This window comes from Hemiscyllium ocellatum, chromosome 28 (genome assembly GCF_020745735.1).
Source record: "Hemiscyllium ocellatum isolate sHemOce1 chromosome 28, sHemOce1.pat.X.cur, whole genome shotgun sequence".
Taxonomy (NCBI): domain Eukaryota; kingdom Metazoa; phylum Chordata; class Chondrichthyes; order Orectolobiformes; family Hemiscylliidae; genus Hemiscyllium; species Hemiscyllium ocellatum.
This window is the reverse complement of record NC_083428.1, coordinates 3,831,749-3,851,896: the sequence shown is the minus strand read 5'-3', so window position 1 is coordinate 3,851,896 and position 20,148 is coordinate 3,831,749. Positions and strand designations below refer to the sequence as shown.

The 20,148-nt window shown below is 47.0% G+C and overlaps 1 protein-coding gene across 7 annotated transcripts in view; it reads right to left on the bottom strand.

Moving 5' to 3' along the window:
- Positions 1 to 20,148, bottom strand: part of LOC132828788 (cAMP-specific 3',5'-cyclic phosphodiesterase 4C-like) — a 331,268-nt gene that overhangs the window by 106,520 nt on the left and 204,600 nt on the right. Inside the window, exon 1 of one of the 7 annotated variants that reach the window (XM_060845884.1) lies at positions 15,256 to 15,887. The exons of the other annotated variants lie outside the window; for them this stretch is intronic. Coding sequence (XP_060701867.1) covers positions 15,256 to 15,341 — 86 coding nt within the window. The 5' untranslated portion in view covers positions 15,342 to 15,887. Of the gene's footprint in view, positions 1 to 15,255; positions 15,888 to 20,148 lie in introns of those variants that run through there. 7 annotated transcript variants of the gene reach the window in all.

Sequence of the window (20,148 nt, the reverse complement as noted above, 5' to 3'; positions counted from 1 at the left end):
ATCACTTTACACCTACACCCCTCCCGCTGTTGTTCCTTTTACCAAGTGGAATCAGTCCCCACGCTCCCCCCCCCCCCCCCCACTCTCTCCACCCTGTTCGTGGCTATGAAAAGCCCTAGCAGATCTGCTCTCAGGCTTCTGTCTCCCAGGAGGACGGTCCCAGTCTCTTCAATCTCTCCTCATCACTGAAGGTTCAGGTGACATCACACAAAGGGGAGTGGGAATCTGAACCCCTCCCACCTCCACTCCCCACCCCCCGAAAAAGGATGCTGGTAGTCAGGGGGTGTCAATTGAAAACTTTAAAACTGAGATAGATAGATTTTTGTTAAATTAGGGAATAATGGGTCACAGAATTGAAGTGGACTGATGGAATTAACACACAGATTGTTGCAACAAACTCAAAAGGATGAAATGGCTGTCCCTTTTGTGTATGCCGGGGTTGGGATTGCCATTGTCCAGACACACATGCACTGAGGGCTCCTTTATTTTCTCAGGTGGATCTCATAGATCCTCAAACCACTTTAGGGGTAAGAACACAGGAGACTTCAGTGGCGTGGTGAATCTTTAACCCTCAGTCAACATCATCAGGCCTGGTTAGCTGCTCATTTGTGGGATCCTGCTGTGCACAAAACTTGCTGCTTCCTTTTTCCTACATTTCAAAGAGATACTCATTTAGCTGGAAAGTCTTGAGATATTAAAAGGTGTCATGTGTGCCATTTCCCCAGCTGCCCATTGCAGGTACCTTGTGGTTATCTGCCAGCTGTACCAGTGTGTGGGACTGGGTGAGAATTGTTTGAGGAGTCACCAATCCTCCTTTTGACTTTGCTTTGCCTTGGGGCCTTACCCTGGGTGATTAGTGGTAGAGGGTACTCCACCCTACAGCATCTACATGGGATGTTCTGCTTGTAGATAACAAGGAGGTTTATTACATGGTAGTGATAATTACAACTACATTGGGCCAGGTATAATCACTGGGACCTTAAGGAGCTGGGACAGATCCATCTGTTCCCCCCAAAATCTGGAACAAAACCTCATCACCAACCACAGACAGCGTGGGATTTCAGCAGAATGGGCAGAGCCAATGTAACACCAACATTAACCCCTTCATGTAAATTAAAGTCTTGTTATTTGTTAAGATACAAATCAGCAACGATCTCATTGGGTGGTGAGCTGCCTGTGAGAGGCTGAATAGCCTCCTGTTGCTATTACACACAGACATATTTTATTGAAGTGGAGGAGAGGGTGGGCTCATGTGGAACATAAAAGTGCAGGAGAGACCTCTCAGCAGGTTTGGTGGCTCGCAGCTTTGTAATTGCAGTGGCAAAAAAGAATCTTTTTACTAAAGATAAGGAAACGTCAATGCTCCCTTACGGCTACCTGAGGGCTTCTAGCTATTTCTCAGTCTGGTCATTCAGTGAGCTTTCAAAAGAGGATTGTCAATTTGATGTTAATTTGTACCAATCCCCTCACCACCCAGTACCCTCCCGTACTCTCAAACATTCTCTTCCTCCGACTCCAGCTATGGTCATTCAGACTTCCCCAATCCAATCATCAGTGATGGAATCCTGTGTCACTAAAGTCCAGCTCAATGCTAACAGTTTCCTAAAGTTTAATAACTGTTCCATTCCAGCTTGCACAGCCCTACTAGGATGAGCAGAACAGTCCCATTCTCTGCAGTAAGAATGTTTCCGAAAGATTTTCAATGCTGTCACAAAGAGTTCTTCGCTAAGGTCAGAGCTGAGGTCACTGGCTGCTAAACTGTTAGGATGCTTTACACACAATGGTCATTTCAAAACGATATCGACAATCTATCAGTGATTGATAAAGAGGCTTTGCTTCAGTACGGAGAGCAGTCCCTCCTCACCCACACGGTCTCCCACTCATTACTCAGAGCTCTGCTTGTTGATACACCGTGGGACTGGAAGGTGGTTCTGGTGCTGGGTTATCTCACGGGTGGTTTGGACTTTCTTCACTCATGGGATGTGAACACCGCTGACTGGCCCAAGATTTATTCCCTGCCCCCCCGTTCTCTCAATACAGTGGGGGAGGGGGGCTGCCTTCTTGTACCTGTTGCACTTCCTGGGCTGGAGGTAGACCCACAATGTCCTTAGGGAGGGAATTCCAGGATTCTGATCCAGTGACAGCGAAGGAATGGCAGTATATTTCCAAGGCAAAACTGAGGACTGCAGATACTGGAGATTAGGGTGGTGCTGGAAAAGCACTGCAGGTCAGGCAGCATCCGAGGAGCAGGAAAATCGACGTTTCGGGCACAAGCCCTTCCTCAGGAATGGTATATTTCCAAGTCAGGATGGTGAGTGGCTTGGAGGGGAACTTGCAGGGGGGTGGTGTTCCCGTGTATCTGCTGTCCTAGTCCTTCTAGATGGAAGTGGTGGTGGGTTTTGACAGTACTGTCTGAGGATCGCTGGTGAATTTCTGCAGTGCATCTTGTAGATGGTACACAGTGCTGCTCCTGCCTCAGTGTTGGAGGGAGTGGATGTTTGTGGATGTGATGCCAATCAAGCAGGCTAATTTGTCCTGGATGGCGTCAAGCTTCTTGAGTGTTGTTGGAGCTGCACCCATCCAGGCAATTGTGGAGTATTCCATCACACTCCTAAGTTGTAGATAGTGGACAGGCTTTGGGGAGTCAGGAGGTGAGTTACTCACCTTAAATTAAACACATTGCAACAGCAGAAAGCCATTCAACCCCATCAGTTACATCGACTCTTTTGGGGGCCAACACATATTTCCCTTCCTTTCTTCCTCGCTATCCCATAATCAGCCAGAACACACAGTGGGTTCACCACTCTCTGTAAATCCAACCAGAGTCTGGATGAATGCTCGATCTTATACCAGAGTGAACGGGAACGAGATTCCAGAAATCACCAGAAGGAACCACCAAATGGACCAGGCCTCAACATCTCAGAGGTGGCTTCCACCTTTCCATTATTAGGGGCACTCAGTTCCCCCCAGCATCATCCATCCTGGCCCCACCTCAGTCTACTTGCTGTTAAGGATGTCTCATTGACCTCCACACCTGGCTATTCCTCCTGGCTGACTCTCATCTTCCATAAAACATGAATTAATCCAAAACTCTGTGGCCACATCTGAGCTCAAACCAATCCCGTCCACCCAATCCTGCCCGCAGACACCAATCTCGCAGCAAAGAAGAGTCACTGACTCAAGATGTTAACTGCTTCTCTCTCTGCAGATGCTGGTAGACCTGCTGAGTTTCTCCAGCAATTTCTGTTCTCATTTGTTTCAGGTCTCCAGCCTCTGTGCTTGAGCTTTCCGCCTAATTTTCTCCACCTTTTGCTTTTAAAAGGCACTTTTAAAAACTGATTGCTTGTCGCCAAGCATTTGCTCATCTGTCTGTCTATCATTGGGTTAGTGCCTGTCCATCTCTGTGCCTGCCTTGGGAGTTTATTAATGAGAGTGGGGTGCAGGAGGAGGGAAAACAGGCAGAATGTATCATAAAATCACAGGACATGTCAGAAAATAATGACAAAATTGCTCCTGACGATCATTGTTTAGGTTAATATTTTCAGTGGGGGTTGGGGAATGTGCTCACAGACTGAACATTGCAGCGAGAGAGAGAAGGTTGGGAATCGGAGGCACTGCACTTGTTACAAATGCTGTACAATGACGGAGTGATCACTTATCCGAGTGGATTTGACCTCAGAGGCAGTGAGAGGAAACATGCAGATAATTTTCGGCTCAAATCATTGACAGCCATTTCTGGAGCCTGGGGTGCTGACCAAGTTTGGGAAAGACTCTCTCTTTTAAAACGGCTTTGCCTGATTACCCCAGCCCTGCAGTAGAAAGCTGCAATACAGACTCCAAACATTAACACCATGACCTCATATGTGGCTATTTGACTGCTGAAGGCATCACTTCAACTCCCCCTCCCACTTCACCAAGGACATGCAAGTCCTGGGTCTCCTCCACTGCTGAACTCTAGCCACCTGGTGCCCGAAGGAAGAATGCCTCATTTTCCACATTGATCCCATGTGTTTGGAGAGTCCCAATGTCGATTTCATCAGTTTCCTCAACTCTCCTCACCCCACTTTATCCCAGATCCAACCCTCCAACTTGGCACCCACCACCTCATGACCTGTCCTACCTGTCCATCTGAGAGTCATAAAGATGTACTGCATGGAAACAGACCTTTCATCCAACTCATCCACACCGACCAGATATCCCACATCTTCTTTCCCATCTATTCGCTCCACCCTTCTCTTTGACCTATCACCTTCACCCCCACCTTCTACCTATTGCATTCCCAGCTACCTTCTGCCCAGTCCCACTCCTTCCCATTTATCTCTCAGCCCCCTTGGGTGCCCCCCACATTCCTGCTCGAAGTGTGGACTCTCCTGCCCCTCGGATGCTGCCTGACCTGCTGTGCTTTTCCAGTGCCACACTTTTTGACTGCTGAAGGCATCACAGCTAAGTGGCTCAGTGGATAGCACTGTTACCTCGCAGTGTCAGGGAACTGGGTTCAATGCCACCCTCAGGCGATTGTGTGTGGGGTTTGCACATTCTCCCCTGTGACTGTGTGGGTTTCTTTCCACAGCCCAAAGATGTGCAGGTTAGGGTGGGTTGGCCATGGGAAATAGGGGGGTCGTGGGGATAGAGTAGGGGTCTGAGTGGGTGATTCTTGGGAGGGTCAGTGCAGACACGACGGGCCGAATGGCCTGTTACTACTTTGCTGAGATTCTATGATCCTATCCTAGCCACACACTTGTGGGAGACAGTGATCAGGCTATATAACTAATAACGTGGAATCTTTCTGACTTTTCACACAGGGGAAACTGGAGACTGTAATCCTCAGATGACAAGGTCTTCAAATGTGAACAATCTCCCTTATTGTCCACCCTTTTTTAAACCAGGAGAAAGTCTTCCTGATGAAAAGCTTATGTCTGAAATGCCGATCCTCCTGCTACTCGGATGCTGCCTGACCTGCTGTGCTTTTCCAACACCACACACCCAACCCTTTGTTAAACACCAACACTGCTCACTTTTACTGTGCAAAGTAAACTACCTGAATTTATATTGAGCCTGTCACATTTTCAAGACATCCTAACGTGTTTCACAGCTAACGCAGTATTCACTGAAGGGGGTCAGTTAGGTCAGTTGGTTGGATGACTGTCTTGTAACAGAGTGATGCCAATAGCATGAGGTCAAATGCTACACTGGCTGATGTGACCATGAAGGTTTTTTTCTTAACCCCTCCCCTCACCTGAGACATGGTTACCCTTAGGTTAAACCATGGACACTCATCATAGGAAAGAGCAGCCCTACAGTAGATTAGATTATTTACAGTGTGGAAAACAGGCCCTTTGGCCCAACAAGTCCACATCGACCCACCGAAGCACAACCCACCCAGAACCATTCCCCTACATTTACCCTTTACCTAACACTACGGGTAATTTAGCATGGCCAATTCACCTAACCTAGGCATTTTTGGACTGTGGGAGGAAACCGGAGCACCCGGAGGAAACCCACAAAGACACGGGGAGAATGTGCAAACTCCACACAGAGAGTCGCCTGAGGCGGGAATTGAACCCGGGTCTCTGGTGCTGTGAGGCAGCAGTGCTAACCACTGAGCCAGTAGGACTATGGCGATTTTACCTGAAGAGTAGTCACTGTTATAATGGAGGGTGGCCAATTGTTCACACAGCACGATCCTACAAGCAGCAACATGACAACAGCCAGGTAATTTGTTTCAATGATGAAGACGATGATGGAGTGATAAATATTGGATTTTCAACCAGGTCCTTTGCTCTTTCAACAGGAGTTCTAAGAGAGAAGGCAGCTGATTGTTTGAAAGTCTCACTCCCAAAATCAGCACCATGAACAGTGTGGCCTTCCCACAGCGCTGAGCTGGGAGTGTCAGCTCGGAATCTGGGACTGTGAATGTGGAATGGGGCTTGAATCCCCCACAACATACTGACTCAGAACTGAGAACATTACTCACTGAGTTAACTCATGAGTCCAAGAGGCATCTGGATGCCCCTCTGCCATCATTGTGGGGGTTCTGCAATGATCTGCTCCAAATTCTTCCCATCCCAGTGTTACACCCTAACCACTGATGTGGCTTATTCAAAGTTTGTGCGAAGATTTGTAGCTCGGGTGCTTGTTGTAGTGGTTCTGTTCGCCAAGCTGAAAGTTTTTGTTGCAAACGTTTCGTCCCCTGGCTAGGAGACATCATCAGTGCTCTGGAGCCTCCTGCGAAGCGCTTCTTTGATGTTTCTTCCGGCATTTATAGTGGTCTGTCCTTGCCGCTTCCGGGTGTCAGTTTCAGCTGTCCGCTGTAGTGATTGGTATATTGGGTCCAGGTCGATGTGTCTGTTGATGGAGTTTGTGGATGAATGCCATGCCTCTAGGAATTCCCTGGATACCCGCGCAACTTTATCAACAGATGCCTAAGAGATAGACCACGGAACGAGGACATGCCACAACCAAAAGGACTAGCCACACTACCATACATCAGGAGCGTTTCAGAACTGACAGCCAGACTACTGCGACCCCTAGGACTCATAACGGCACACAAACCAACAGCCACGCTGAGACAACAACTTACTAGAACAAAGGAGCCAATACCCAACATGAGCAAAACTAATGTAGTTTATAAAATACCATGCAAGGACTGCACAAAACACTATATAGGACAACAGGAAGACAGCTAACAATCCGCATCCAGGAACATCAGCTAGCCACGAAACGACACGACCAGCTATCTCTAGTAGCCACACACTCAGACAACAAGCAACATGAATTCGACTGGGAAAACACTACTATGATGTGGCTTATGGTTATGCAAGCTCAAACCCCACATCCGCAATCCAGATCCTGCACAAGTTAGTCCTGGAATAAGTGCTTACATCAGGCCAAGACAGCACTTAGTCATTCATCATTTGGTATCCAGACAATAACAACAAAAATCTGCATTTATGTAGCACCTTCAAGGTGGGGAAACATCTCAAGTCACTTCACAGGACCATTATTGAACAACCTTGACGACATGCCGTAGAAGGTAAAATTAGGATGGGGAAAGAGGTCAGTTTTAGGAAGAATCTTAATGGAGGATGGATGGAGGTGGAGAGGTAATTCCAGAGGTTATAGCCAAGGCAACCGAGGATATAGTCACCAACAATACATCCACGAAAATCAGGGATTGACGCAAGTCAAAATAAAGAGATGGAGCTGGAGAAGGCAGCAGAGATTGGGGAGAACAAGGATGTGAAGGGAGTTGGGAAACAAGGATAAAGATTTTAGATTGAAGGTGCTAGCAGTTTGAGAGTGCCGTGTAGGTCAATCAGTAAAGAGGGCGATGGGTGAAGGGGATGTGGCACAAATCATGATACGAGTAGCAGAGGTTCAGATGAGCTGAGGTTTATGGAGTGTCTCGAGGAAAGAACTGGAATATCCAGTCAGAGAGACAGACAGCCTGAGACAGCTCCGACACCCAGAGCAAACTAAGGTGTCAGCCAGCCACAGGGTTTCCTGATTTGAAATGGAGGGGGGGGGGTGGCACAGAAATGTCCAAGATCACAAACTAAATGATGCAACAGTTGGAGAAAGCGGTGATTGTTCTCCACACAGCAAAGAAGGTTCAAGTGGAGATTTAACAGAGGATCTCAAAATTGTGAAAAGTTATAGTCATAGCATCATACAGCAGACCTCTCGATCCAACTAGTCCATGCCAACCATATTCCCAAACTAAACTAGTCCCGTTTGCTTGCACTTAGCTCATATCCCTCCAAACCTTTCCTTTTCACGTACCTATCCAAATGTCTTTTAAATATTGTAACTGTACCCACATCCACCACTTCCTCTGGAAGTTCATTCCACATACAAACCACTCTGTGTAAAAGTGTTGTCCCTCATGTCCTTTTTAAATCTTTCTCCTCTCACCTTAAAAATATCCCCACTAGTTTTGAACTCTCCTACCTAGGAAAATTACCCTTGCCATTCACCTTATCTATGCCCCTCATGATTTTATAAACCTCAGCAAAGTCACCTCCCAACCTTCTACACCAGTGAAAAAGCTCCCAGCCTCCTTGTAAATCTCTTCTGAACCCTCTCCTGTTTAATAATATCCTTCCTATTATGAGGTGACCAGAACTGTGCACAGTATTCCAGCAAAGGTCCCACCAATGTCCTGTACACCTCAACATGACATCCTATCAACATGACATCTCAACTCCTATAAAGGGCTGAGCAACATAACACCTTTAACCACGTTGCCTACCTGTGATGCAAATTTTAAAGATGTACCTGAATCCCTAGGTCTCTCTGTTCTACAATATTACCCAGGGCCCTATTGTTAATTATACGAGTCTTGTATAAATCTTGTGTTACTCAAATGCAATACCTCACATTTATCCAAATTAGTCTTTTCATATTAAGTTTTTGTCATGAGGTGAGGAAGACAGTGACCAGAGGACACAGGTTGGACATAATTGGCAAAGAAACCCCAAGGAACATAGAACATAGAAAAATACAGCGCAGTACAGGCCCTTCGGCCCTCGATGTTGCGCCGACCAAAGCCTACCTAACCTACACTAGCCCAATAACCTCCATATGCTTATCCAATGCCCGCTTAAAATGACCATAAAGAGGGAGAGTCCACCACTGCTACTGGCAGGGCATTCCATAAACTTACAACTGGCTGAGTAAAGAATCTACCCCTAACATCTGTCCTATACCTACCACCCCTTAATTTAAAGCTGTGTCCCCTAGTAACAGCTGACTCCATTAACAGAAAAAGGTTCTCAGTGTCTACCCTATCTAAACCCCTAATCATCTTGTACACAAAGTTGGAAGTTGGAAATAAGGACATTTTTGCTTTCAAAAATGGAAGAGGGAGTCGAAGGGTGGGTCAGTAAATTTGCAGACGATACGAAGATTGGTGGAGTTGTGGATAGTGAGGAGGACTGTTGTCGGCTGCAAAGGGACTTAAATATGATGCAGAGCTGGGCTGAAGTGGCAGATGGAGTTCAACCCTGTCAAGTGTGAGGTTGTCCATTTTGGAAGGACAAATAAGAATGCGGAATACAGGGTTAACGGTAGGGTTCTTAGTAAAGTGGAGGAGCAGAGGGATCTTGGAGTCTATGTTCATAGCTCTTTGAAAGTTGCCATTCAGGTGGATAGAGCTTGTAAGAAGGCCTATGGTGTATTAGCGTTCATTACAGAGGGATTGAATTCAAGAGTCGTGAGGTGATGTTGCAGCTGTACAGGACCTTGGTAAGGCCACATTTGGAGTAGTGTGTGCAGTTCTGGTCGCCTCACTTTAGGAAAGATGTGGAAGCTTTGGCGAGGGTGCAGAGGAGATTTACCAGGATGTTGCCTGGAATGGAGAATAAGTCATACAAGGACAGGTTGAGAGTGCTAGGCCTTTTCTCATTGGAACAGCGAAGGATGAGGGGTGACTTGATAGAGGTTTATAAGATGACCAGGGGAATAGATAGAGTAGACAGTCAGAGACTTTTTCCCCGGGTACAACAGAGTGTTACAAGGGGACATAAATTTAAGGTGAAAGTATCGGGGGGATGTCAGGGGTGGGTTCTTTACCCAGAGAGTGGTGTGGGCATGGAATGCGCTGCCTGTGGGAGTGGCAGAGTCAGAGTCATTGGTGACTTTTAAGCGGCAATTGGATAGGTACATGGATAGGTGCTTAAGCTAGGATAAACGTTCGGCACAACATCGTGGGCTGAAGGGCCTGTTCTGTGCTGTATTGTTCTATGTTCTAAACTCCCAGTAAATTCTGACAATATGCTGCCCAAAAAGACAAGGAAAGCAAGTTCAATAATCATTTTCAAAAGAGAGTTGGATAAATACCTGAAGGGAAACAGTTTAAAGGATTTTGGAGATAGAGTGGGATGCAGTTGCATAGATCATTCTAGAAAGCCAGCATAGGCACAATGGAATGAATGGCCTCCTCTGGACTGCAAGGTTCTATGATACATGGAGGGAGGGGAGAAGAGGCTGGTGCTGTTTGAACCAGTTAGATATTATTGTGGGGCGGGGCACGGGGGCAATTTTCCACTTGAGGACCCTGTAACCTTCTGGACTCAACAACCTTACAGTTTGAGCTGTCCCATGTCCTTACCCCAACCTCCCCAACACCCCAGGCCTTTTCTGATGAAGGGCTCTGGCCCAAAACGTCGATTCTCCTGCCCCTCGGATGCTGCCTGACCTGCTTTGTTTTTCCAGCAACACACTCTCAACTCTGATCTCCAGCACCTGCAGTCCTCACTGTCCCCTTGTTATCACAGAGCCTGCTATTATACATAACACATTGTTCAGCACCAACAGTCCCCATTTACAGCTATTCATCTTCCCAGCCAGATCATAATTCACTCCTTTGTCTGTCCAACTGTTCTTCTCTCTCTATCCCCACCTATTGATTACACCTTAACACCTCCCCCCACCCTATCTCCTGCAAAGAAAAACATTTTCCAAGCTATCATCGGTTGTGAGGAAGGGTCACTCGACCTGAAACGTTACATCTGATTTCTCTCCACACATACTGCCTGAAAGAGAAAGAGAGAAAAACCAGCACTCAGGAGCCAGCCTCGGAAAGTGGGTTAAATTCAGAGAATCCTACATGGAACTGGGCAGATGGGTTATACTGAGTCATTAATAAGTCGTCCCAATACCCTAGTGGATTCATTGTAGCTCAATATCTTTGACATGAGAAAGTACTCTGAGCTAACTTCAAACAAAGGTTTATAAAATCCCTTGGGGCATGGATAGGATGAACAGCCAAGGTCTTTTTCCCAGGATAGTGGAGTCCAAAACTAGAGAGCAGAGGTTTAAGGTGAGGGGGGAAAAGATTTTAAAAGGATCTGAAAGGGTAACTTTTTCACATAAAAAGAGTGAAGCATGTTTGGAATGAGCTGCCAGTGGAAGTGGTGGAGGCTAGTATAAGTACGACCGTTAAAAGGCATCCGGATGGGTACATGAATAGAGTTGAAAAGTTGGCGCTGGAAAAGCGTAGCAGGCCAGGGAGCATCCGAGGAGCAGGATGCTGCCTGACCTGCTGTGCTTTTCCAGCACCACACTTTTCAACTCTGGTCTCCAGCATCTGCAGTCCTCACTTTCTCCTGGGTACATGAATAGGAAGGATTGAGAGAGATATGGGCCAAATATTAGCAAATGAAACTAGATTAATTTTAGATATCTGGTTGGCAAGGACAAGTTGGACTAAAGGATCTGTTTCCATCTTTTCACAGATGTACACAGTACAAACACCCTCCGTCTCTCAGAGACATCCTGAAGCACTCTGTGCAATATCAATTATCTGATAGAAGGTAAGAAACACCTCAACAAGGGGCCCTTCTTGTGGCACAATGGTAGTGTCCCTACCCCAGAGTGGGAGGTCCTGATACAAGTTCCACCTGCTCCAGAGGTGTGTAATAATATTTCTGGTCAGGTTGATTCGGGAAAAAAAACAGGTTATCAAAAAAAAACATCCAAACACAGCCAAGTCCCACAACCAGCAACTGGTCTTAGATATGGGAGAAATCTTAAGCGAGGACATTTTAAAAACTCACTTCCTTTTCTCAGGATGTGGGGTGAGATGTTTTGACATCCACTTTCACAGTATTATCTCAGGCCAGAGACAACATGACAAAGAGTGCAGCTCCCGTTCAGTACCTGCACAGTTCATTTACTCCAGGGTGAGAAAGGCAACACCTGAAATAAAGCGTGAACCATCACCTTGATCTGTTCAGTTCTGTCTGACACCAGGTAGTCCTTTTATTCAAACAGCAATGGCCAAGTGATAAGACAATGTCAGTGCTCAGGAAGTTAAGGGTAAAATCATGGGGGACATGCTTAGGATAAATAGACATGGCTTTTTCCCTGGAGTGGGGGAGTCCAGAAGGCATAGGGTTATGGTGAGAGGGAAAAGATTTAAAAGGGACCTAAGGGCGCGTGTATGGAATGAGCTGCCAAAGTAAGTGGTGGAGGCTGGTACAATGACAACATTTAATAGGCATTTGGATGGGTATATGAAAAGGGTTTTGAGAGATATGGTCTAAATGCTGGCAAATGGGACCAGATTAATTTAGGATATCTGGTCGGCATGGACGAGTTGGTCTGAAGGGTCTGTTTCTGTGCTGTACATCTCTAAGACTCTAAATGCACATTGCTATAGCAGTCATTGCTGCCTCAGGAGTTCTAAAGTACTTTATAGTACGTAAAAAGCTAATGGTAAAGTTACCAGTGTCTTCCTAGACCATACAACTGCTCCCTCATTAGAGATAGACAACTGGTCATGGTTTAATCTGAGGGTCACCATGTTTCAGGCAAAGGGAGAGGTAGAGGAGGAGAGTCCTTCGTGGTAATGTCAGCTGCTGCAGGAACTGAACCCACACTAACCAGCCATCCAACCGACTGAGCTAACCCAAGAAGTACGTATGAATTGTATTCACTGTTGTGATGTTGGGAAACACTTAATTTGCTATTTACTACATTCAATTTCCCATAACTAATAAATTTACAAAGACCCGATCACCTGCTTTGGTGGAATGGACTGTGGGATCTGGTCTTTGAAATAGTGCCTCAGGATCTTTTATATCCACCTGACTGACCAGCTTCGGAGCTTGTGTTAACGATGGGACCTCAAGGAGGCCATCTCTGACATTAAAAGGAGCGCTCTGGGTGGAGAAACGATTTCCACTTGTTGGGGATTCTAGAACTAGGGGACATATCTGGAAACTAGGGCCAAACCATTCAGGAGAGATGTTAGGAGGCACCACAGGGAGGTAGTGAAAGCAGGCACATTAGCATTGTTTAAGGCACATCGTGACAGATAGATTAGATTATTAGATTATCCACAGTGGGGAAATATGCCCTTCAGCCCAACAAGTCCACACCGCCCCTCCGAAGAGAAACCCACCCAAACCCATTCCCCAACCTTATATTTAGACCTAACACTGTGGGCAATTTAGCATGGCCAATTCACCTGACCTGCACATGTTCGGATTGTGGGAGAAAACTGGGGAACCTGGAGGAAACAGCTGAAAATGTGTTGCTGGTTAAAGCACAGCAGGTTAGGCAGCATCCAAGGAATAGGAAATTCGACATTTCGGGCATAAGCCCTTCATCAGGAATGAGGAGAGTGTGCCAAGCAGGCTAAGATAAAAGGTAGGGAGGAGGGGCTTGGGGGAGGGGCGATGGAGATGTGATAGGTGGAAGGAGGTCAAGGTGAGGGTGATAGGCCGGAGTGGGGTGGGGGCGGAGAGGTCAGGAAGAACCTGGAGGAAACCCACACAGACACAGGGAGAACGTGCAAACTCCATACAGACAGGCAGGAATCGAACCCAGGACCTGGTGCTGTGAGGCAGCAGTGCTAACCACTGAGCCACTGTGCTGCCCTTATGAAAGGGAGGCGAACGGAGGGACAGAAACCATATATAGGCAGTAAACAGTGAGTCTAAATAAGGAACAGGGTCATAGAGATGTACAGCATGGAAACAGATCCTTCAGTCCAATTTGTCCACACCGACCAGATATCCTAAATTAATCTAGTCCCATTTACCAGCACTTGACCCATATTCCTCCAAACCCTTTCTATTCATATACTCATCCAGATGCCTTTTAAATGTTATAACTGGAGCAGCCTCCAGCATTTCCCCTGGCAGCTCATTCCATACATACACTACCCTCTGCATGAAAAAGCCCCAATCTTCCAAACCTGGCAACATCTGCCACTCAATGAGAATATACTGATCTGTGGCTTACTTCTGTATAGCTGCCTTTGGCCATATCCCTTAATACCTTTGCTTAACAAAAGAAAATTATCTATATCACAATTAAAATGAAGAACTGATCCCAGCATCCACTGCTGTTTGTGGAAGAGAGTTCCAAATCTCTCTCACCCTTTTTGTGCATCAGTACAATATACAATCGAATCAACACAGGAACAAATCTTTATATCTACCCTTACTTAAACTCCTTACTTACTACCACATATGATTTCTGTTCCTCTGTTCATCTATCTGTCATGATGTGCCTGAAACATTTCTCATGCGCCTGCTTTCACCACCTCCCTGAAGTACCTCCTAACATCTCCCCTGAATGGTCTGGCCCTAGTTTCCATCCAACCTGATCCAATTCTATTGAATACAGCAGTTGGGAGGTCATGTTGCAGCTGTACAGGACATTGGTTAGGCCACTTGTTAGAATACTGCATGCAGTTCTGGTCTCCCTCCTATCGGAAGGATGTTGTGAAACTTGAAAGGATTGAGAAAAGATTTACAAGGATGTTGCCAGGGTTGGAGGGTTTGAGCTACAGGGAGAGGCTGAACAGGCTGGGGCTGTTTTCCCTGGAGTGTCAAAGGCTGAGGGGTGATTTTATAGAGGTTTATAAAATCATGAGAGGCATGGATAGGGTAAATAACAAGGTATTTTCCCTGGGGTAGGGGAGTCCAAAACTCAAGGGCATAAGTTTAGGGTGAGAGGGGAAAGATATAAAAGAGACCAAGGGGGCAACTTTTTCACTCAGAGGGTGGTGCGTGTATGGAATGAGCTGCCAGAGGAAGTGGTGGAGGCTAGTACAATTACAACATTTAAAAGGCACCTGGATGGGTATTTGAATAGGAAGGGTTTGGAGGGATATGGGCTGGATGCTGGCAGGTGGGACTGGATTGGGTTGGGATATCTGGTCGGCATGGATGAGTTGGACCGAAGTGTCTATTTCCATGCTGTACATCTCTATGACTCTATAACAGGCTCGAGGGGCTGAATGGCCTCCTCTTTCTGTATTGCTCAGACTGTGGGAATGCCAACCAGGATTTTATAGCCACATTTCCAGGCCGGGAGTCGAAAACACAAGCCATCTGCCTATCCGGAGCCAGGAGCGGGGCAGTTCAAATGCCACCACAGAGCTGGAGCACAGGAGGATCCCAGGCTGGCTCTCCCGGGTGGGTAGGGTCATTACTGGGCGCAGTGCTCCTCAACCCCTTCAGGGTGGAAAGTTAGAATCAGCTGGATTGCTATTAGTGGGATCTTGCCGTGCGCAAATGGGCAGCCGATTTTCCTACGTTAAGAACCTGACCACACTTGCAAAGCAGAATTTCAAAACAATTCCGAAACGATCCGGAAAAGGCAAGTATTTTGCCTTTAATTCAACTTTCTGGCTCAGCTCAGTTTCACTTCAAGCGAGGGCTGATCCTGTCAGAAATCCCCCTCGTTTTGAATTTATAAAAACCTCCCAAGGGTGTCCTCCTCCCCGGACAGACTCACCAAATCCACGTGTGTCTGCGCCTGGAGTGCGGGTTAAACTGGAGACGCCGCAGTTTCTCCCTCTGCTCCGAACTCAGCGGCTCCATCTCCCCGCTGTCCGCAGCTCAGAGGTGGCGCTAGACAAATTCCGACATCTCCGTGCCCCGCGCCTGGGCAAGAAACCCCGCTCCTGAAACAATACTCCGCAGCTGAGACCACTTTCAACTTCAGCCACAACAGCGAGACTGAACACAAGGGGCCGAGTGTCCGGGAGATGGTTCCTCGTGTTGTTGTTGTTGTTGTTGTTGTTTAATTATCCCCCAGCTCATCGCTGCCCGTGAACCACCCACACGGAAATTATCGCACTACCAGCCATACCTGCAGGAACTGAGAGAGACGGAACACACCTGGGACACCCACTCCTGTTCCTGCACTCTCATTCTCTGTCAGAGACTGCCTTCCTGCCCACCCTGAGTAACTCCTCTCCACATTTCCGGGTAAAACCCTGCAGTTGAAGGGCGAGGGAAATTGCCTCTCTCTCTCTCTCCTCACAGCCAGCTCCCTCTTGTGTAATCGGTGAATGTGTCTGTGACTTCTTCCCTCTCAGGTTCCCGCCGAGAAACCAGCTTCACAATGACAATACCGACTGCAGTGGGTTTGCTCAGCTCTCTCTGCAGGACGTGCCTGCACTGTTCCGAAAACCTCCACCGACTGGCTGTGGGCTGTACACTCTGTACACATTCACTGGCTGTACAATACTACATACACATACTGGCTGTGGGCTGTACAACACTGTATACACTCACTGGCTATGGGTTGTACAATACTGTACACACACTGGCTGTGGGCTGTACAACACTGTGCATGCTCACTGGCTGTGTGCTGTATAGCAATGCACATACTCACTGGCTGTGTGCTGTATAGCACTGTACATACTCACTAGCTGTGGGCTGTACACTCTGTGCACACTCACTGGCTGTGGGCTGTACACTGTGTACACACTCACTGGCTGTGGGCTGTACACTCTGTACACACTCACTGGCTGTGGGCTGAACAATACTATATACACTGGCTGTGGGCTGTACACTCTGCACGCACTCACTGGCTGTGGGCTGAACAATACTATATACACTGGCTGTGGGCTGTACACTCTGTACACACTCACTGGCTGTGGGCTGAACAATACTATATACACTGGCTGTGGGCTGTACACTCTGCACGCACTCACTGGCTGTGGGATGTACAATACTGTACACATTCACTGGCTGTACAATACTACATACACACACTGGCTGTGGGCTGTACACTGCATACATGCACTGGCTGTGGGCTGTACAACACTGTATACACTCACTGGCTATGGGTTGTACAATACTGTACACACACTGGCTCTTGGCTGTACAATACTGTACACACTGGCTGTGGGCTGTACACTGTACACACACTGGCTGTGGGCTGTACAACACTGTGCATGCTCACTGGCTGTGTGCTGTATAGCAATGCACATACTCACTGGCTGTGTGCTGTATAGCACTGTATATACTCACTGGCTGTGGGCTGTACACTCTGTGCACACTCACTGGCTGTGGGCTGTACACTGTGTACACACTCACTGGCTGTGGGCTGTACACTCTGTGCACACTCACTGGCTGTGGGCTGTACACTGTGTACACACTCACTGGCTGTGGGCTGTACACTCTGTACACACTCATAGGCTGTGGGCTGTACACTGCACGCACTCACAGGCTGTGGGCTGAACAATACTATATACACTGGCTGTGGGCTGTACACTGCACGCACTCACAGGCTGTGGGCTGAACAATACTATATACACTGGCTGTGGGCTGTACACTCTGTACGCACTCACTGGCTGTGGGCTGTACACTGTGTACACACTCACTGGCTGTGGGCTGAACAATACTATATACACTGGCTGTGGGCTGTACACTCTGTACGCACTCACTGGCTGTGGGCTGAACAATACTATATACACTGGCTGTGGGCTGTACACTCTGTACGCACTCACTGGCTGTGGGCTGTACAATACTCTAGCTGAAAATGTTTTGCTGGAAAAGCGCAGCAGGTCAGGCAGCATCCAAGGAGCAGGAGATTTGACGTTTCGGGCATAAGCCCTTCTTCAGGAACAGCTTCTCCTGTTCCTTGGATGCTGCCTGACCTGCTGCACTTTTCCAGCAACACATTTTCAGCTCTGATCTCCAGCATCTGCAGACCTCACTTTCTCCTGTACAATACTCTACACACTCACTGGCTGTGGGCTGTACAATCTGTACACACTCACTGGCTGTGGGCTGTACACTCTGTACACTCACTGGGCTGTACTCTGTGCATACTCACTGACTGTGGGCTGAACAATACTATATACACTGGCTGTTGGCTGTACATTGTATACATTCACTGGCTCTGGGCTGTACAACACTGTATACACTCACTGGCAATTGGTTGTACAATACTATACACACTCACTGTGGGCTGTACACACTCACTGGCTGTTGGCTCTACAATACCGTACACACTGGCTGTGGGCTGTGCATTCTGTACACACACACTGGCTGTTGGCTCTACAATACTGTACACACTGGCTGTGGGCTGTGCATTCTGTACACACACACTGGCTGTGGGCTGTACAGCACTGTTACACACTCATGGCTGTGGGCTGTACACTGTACACACTCACTGGCTGTGGGCTATATATCACTGGACCACAGTTTTACTGTTTTGTCTGACAGGGACAGGAAGCAGAAAGCTGAAACCAGTTTAATGTGGCAGTGGTTACAATACTGCGGATGTTGGAAATCGGACCCAAGAACAGAAATCCCTGGTAAAACCCACATGGCCTGACAGCACCCACAGAGGGTAAGCTGAGTTATCATTTTGAGTCCAGTGACTCTTCCTCAGAACTGAGTTCCGAAGAAGGGTTAGTGGGCCCTAAACATTGATTCTGCTTTCTGTCCACAAATACTTTAGTGTGGTCTGAGGTCATGAAAGATGCTATAAAAATGCAAGTTGTTTTTGTCTTGGACTGTGGAAAGGGTCCCAGCTGGAAAGTGCGTTGTTATCAGGGTATTGGATGGCACTGACATGGTTGAATCTCCTGTCTCAACATTCTGGGAATTACCAAAAGAGGGTTGTTTGTGTCTGGGATTTCTGAATATCCAGAAGTGTGGTAAAAGCAAGTTCAATTGAAGCATTGAAGAAGGAATTTGACAATTGATGATTTGAATAGGAACGATGATCAGGGTCAGGAAAAGGAAAGAAAATGGCAGCAAATCATAAAGGTAAAAAGGTAAAAGTAATTCATAAAGCACATTTGCAGAGTAGACGCAGACAGGGTGGACTGAATGTTTAGATTAGAGTGGTGCTGGAAAAGCACAGCTGGTCAGGCAGCATCCGAGGAGCAGGAAAATCAACATTTCAGGCAAAAGCCCTTCATTCCTGAAGGGTTTTTGCCCGAAATGTTGATTTTCCTGCTCCTCGGCTGCTGCCTGATCTGCTGCGCTTTTCCAGCACCATTCTAATCTAAACTCTGGTTTCCAGCATCTGCAGTCCTCGCCTTTGCCTAGGGTGGACTGAATGGTCTTCTTGTCCATCATAAGAATTCAGTGATCTCTGTTTTAAATCGACAACTTGTCATTTTTAACCAATGACCTCAAGGTTTATATTCTCCCACACCGAGAAACATCCTCTCCACATCCGCCCTGTCAATATCCCTCAGGGTCTTCACTAAACAAAACACCAAAAGAACTGTGGATGCTGGAAATCAGAAACAAAAACAAAAATCAACACTGCTTTCTCTCCACAGATTCTGCCAGACCTGCTGAGATTTTTTCAGTAATTTCTGCTTTTGTAACCTCAGGATCTTGTCTGTTTCAGCTCTTCCTCTTCCAGACTGCCGTGGAAAGAAGCCCAGCCTTATTACATACCTGGCAAATATTCCAGATATTCATCTGCTAAACCTTCCCTGAACTACTTCCAATGGATTTAAATCTTCTTTAAATGAGGAGACCAATATTGTGAATAGTGCTGCAGGTGTGGTCTCACCAATACCCTATATAGCCAAGCATGGCCTCCCTATTTTTTTATTCAATTCCGTTTTTGATAAATAATAATTCTATTAGCTTCACTAATTACTTGCTGAAACATCAAAAATGGACACTTGGTTGAGATTCTAAGCAATAAAGAACAATGCAGCACAGGAATAAACCTTCAGCCCTCCAAGCCTGCACCGACACATTTTGCCCTTCCATACTAAACCTATCTTCACTCACAGGATCGGTATCCTTCTATTCCCTTCCTATTTGTGTATTCATCCAAGTTTCTTGAATGCTGTTATTGTGTCCGCTTCCACCACCACCTCCCCTGGCAGCATGTTCCAGGCACTCACCACCTTTTGGGTGAAATACTTGCCTCGCACATATCCTTTAAACATCCGCCACCACCCCCCCGCACCTTGAACCTGTGTCCCCTTGTAATTGACCTCTCTATCCTGGGAAAAAGCCTCATACTTTCCACTCCAAAGAGTAACCCACTTAGACCCATTTTCCCTCTGACTAATGCACCTAACACTATGGGCAATTTAGCATGGCCAATTCACCTGACAGGCACATCTTTGGACTGTGGGAGGAAACCAGAGCACCTGGAGGAAACCCACGCAGACACGGGGAGAATGTGCAAACTCCATACAGACAGTCACCCGAGGGTGGAATTGAACCCAGGTCCCTGGCGCTATGAGGCAACAGTGCTAACCACTGAACCACCATGCTGTTCTTATGAACTTTTATCAGGTTACCCCTCAACCTCCTGCATTCCAGTGAACACAAACCCAGTCTATCCAACCTTTCTTCATAATTAAAATCCCCATACTAGGCAACATCCTGGTAAATCTTTTCAGTATTT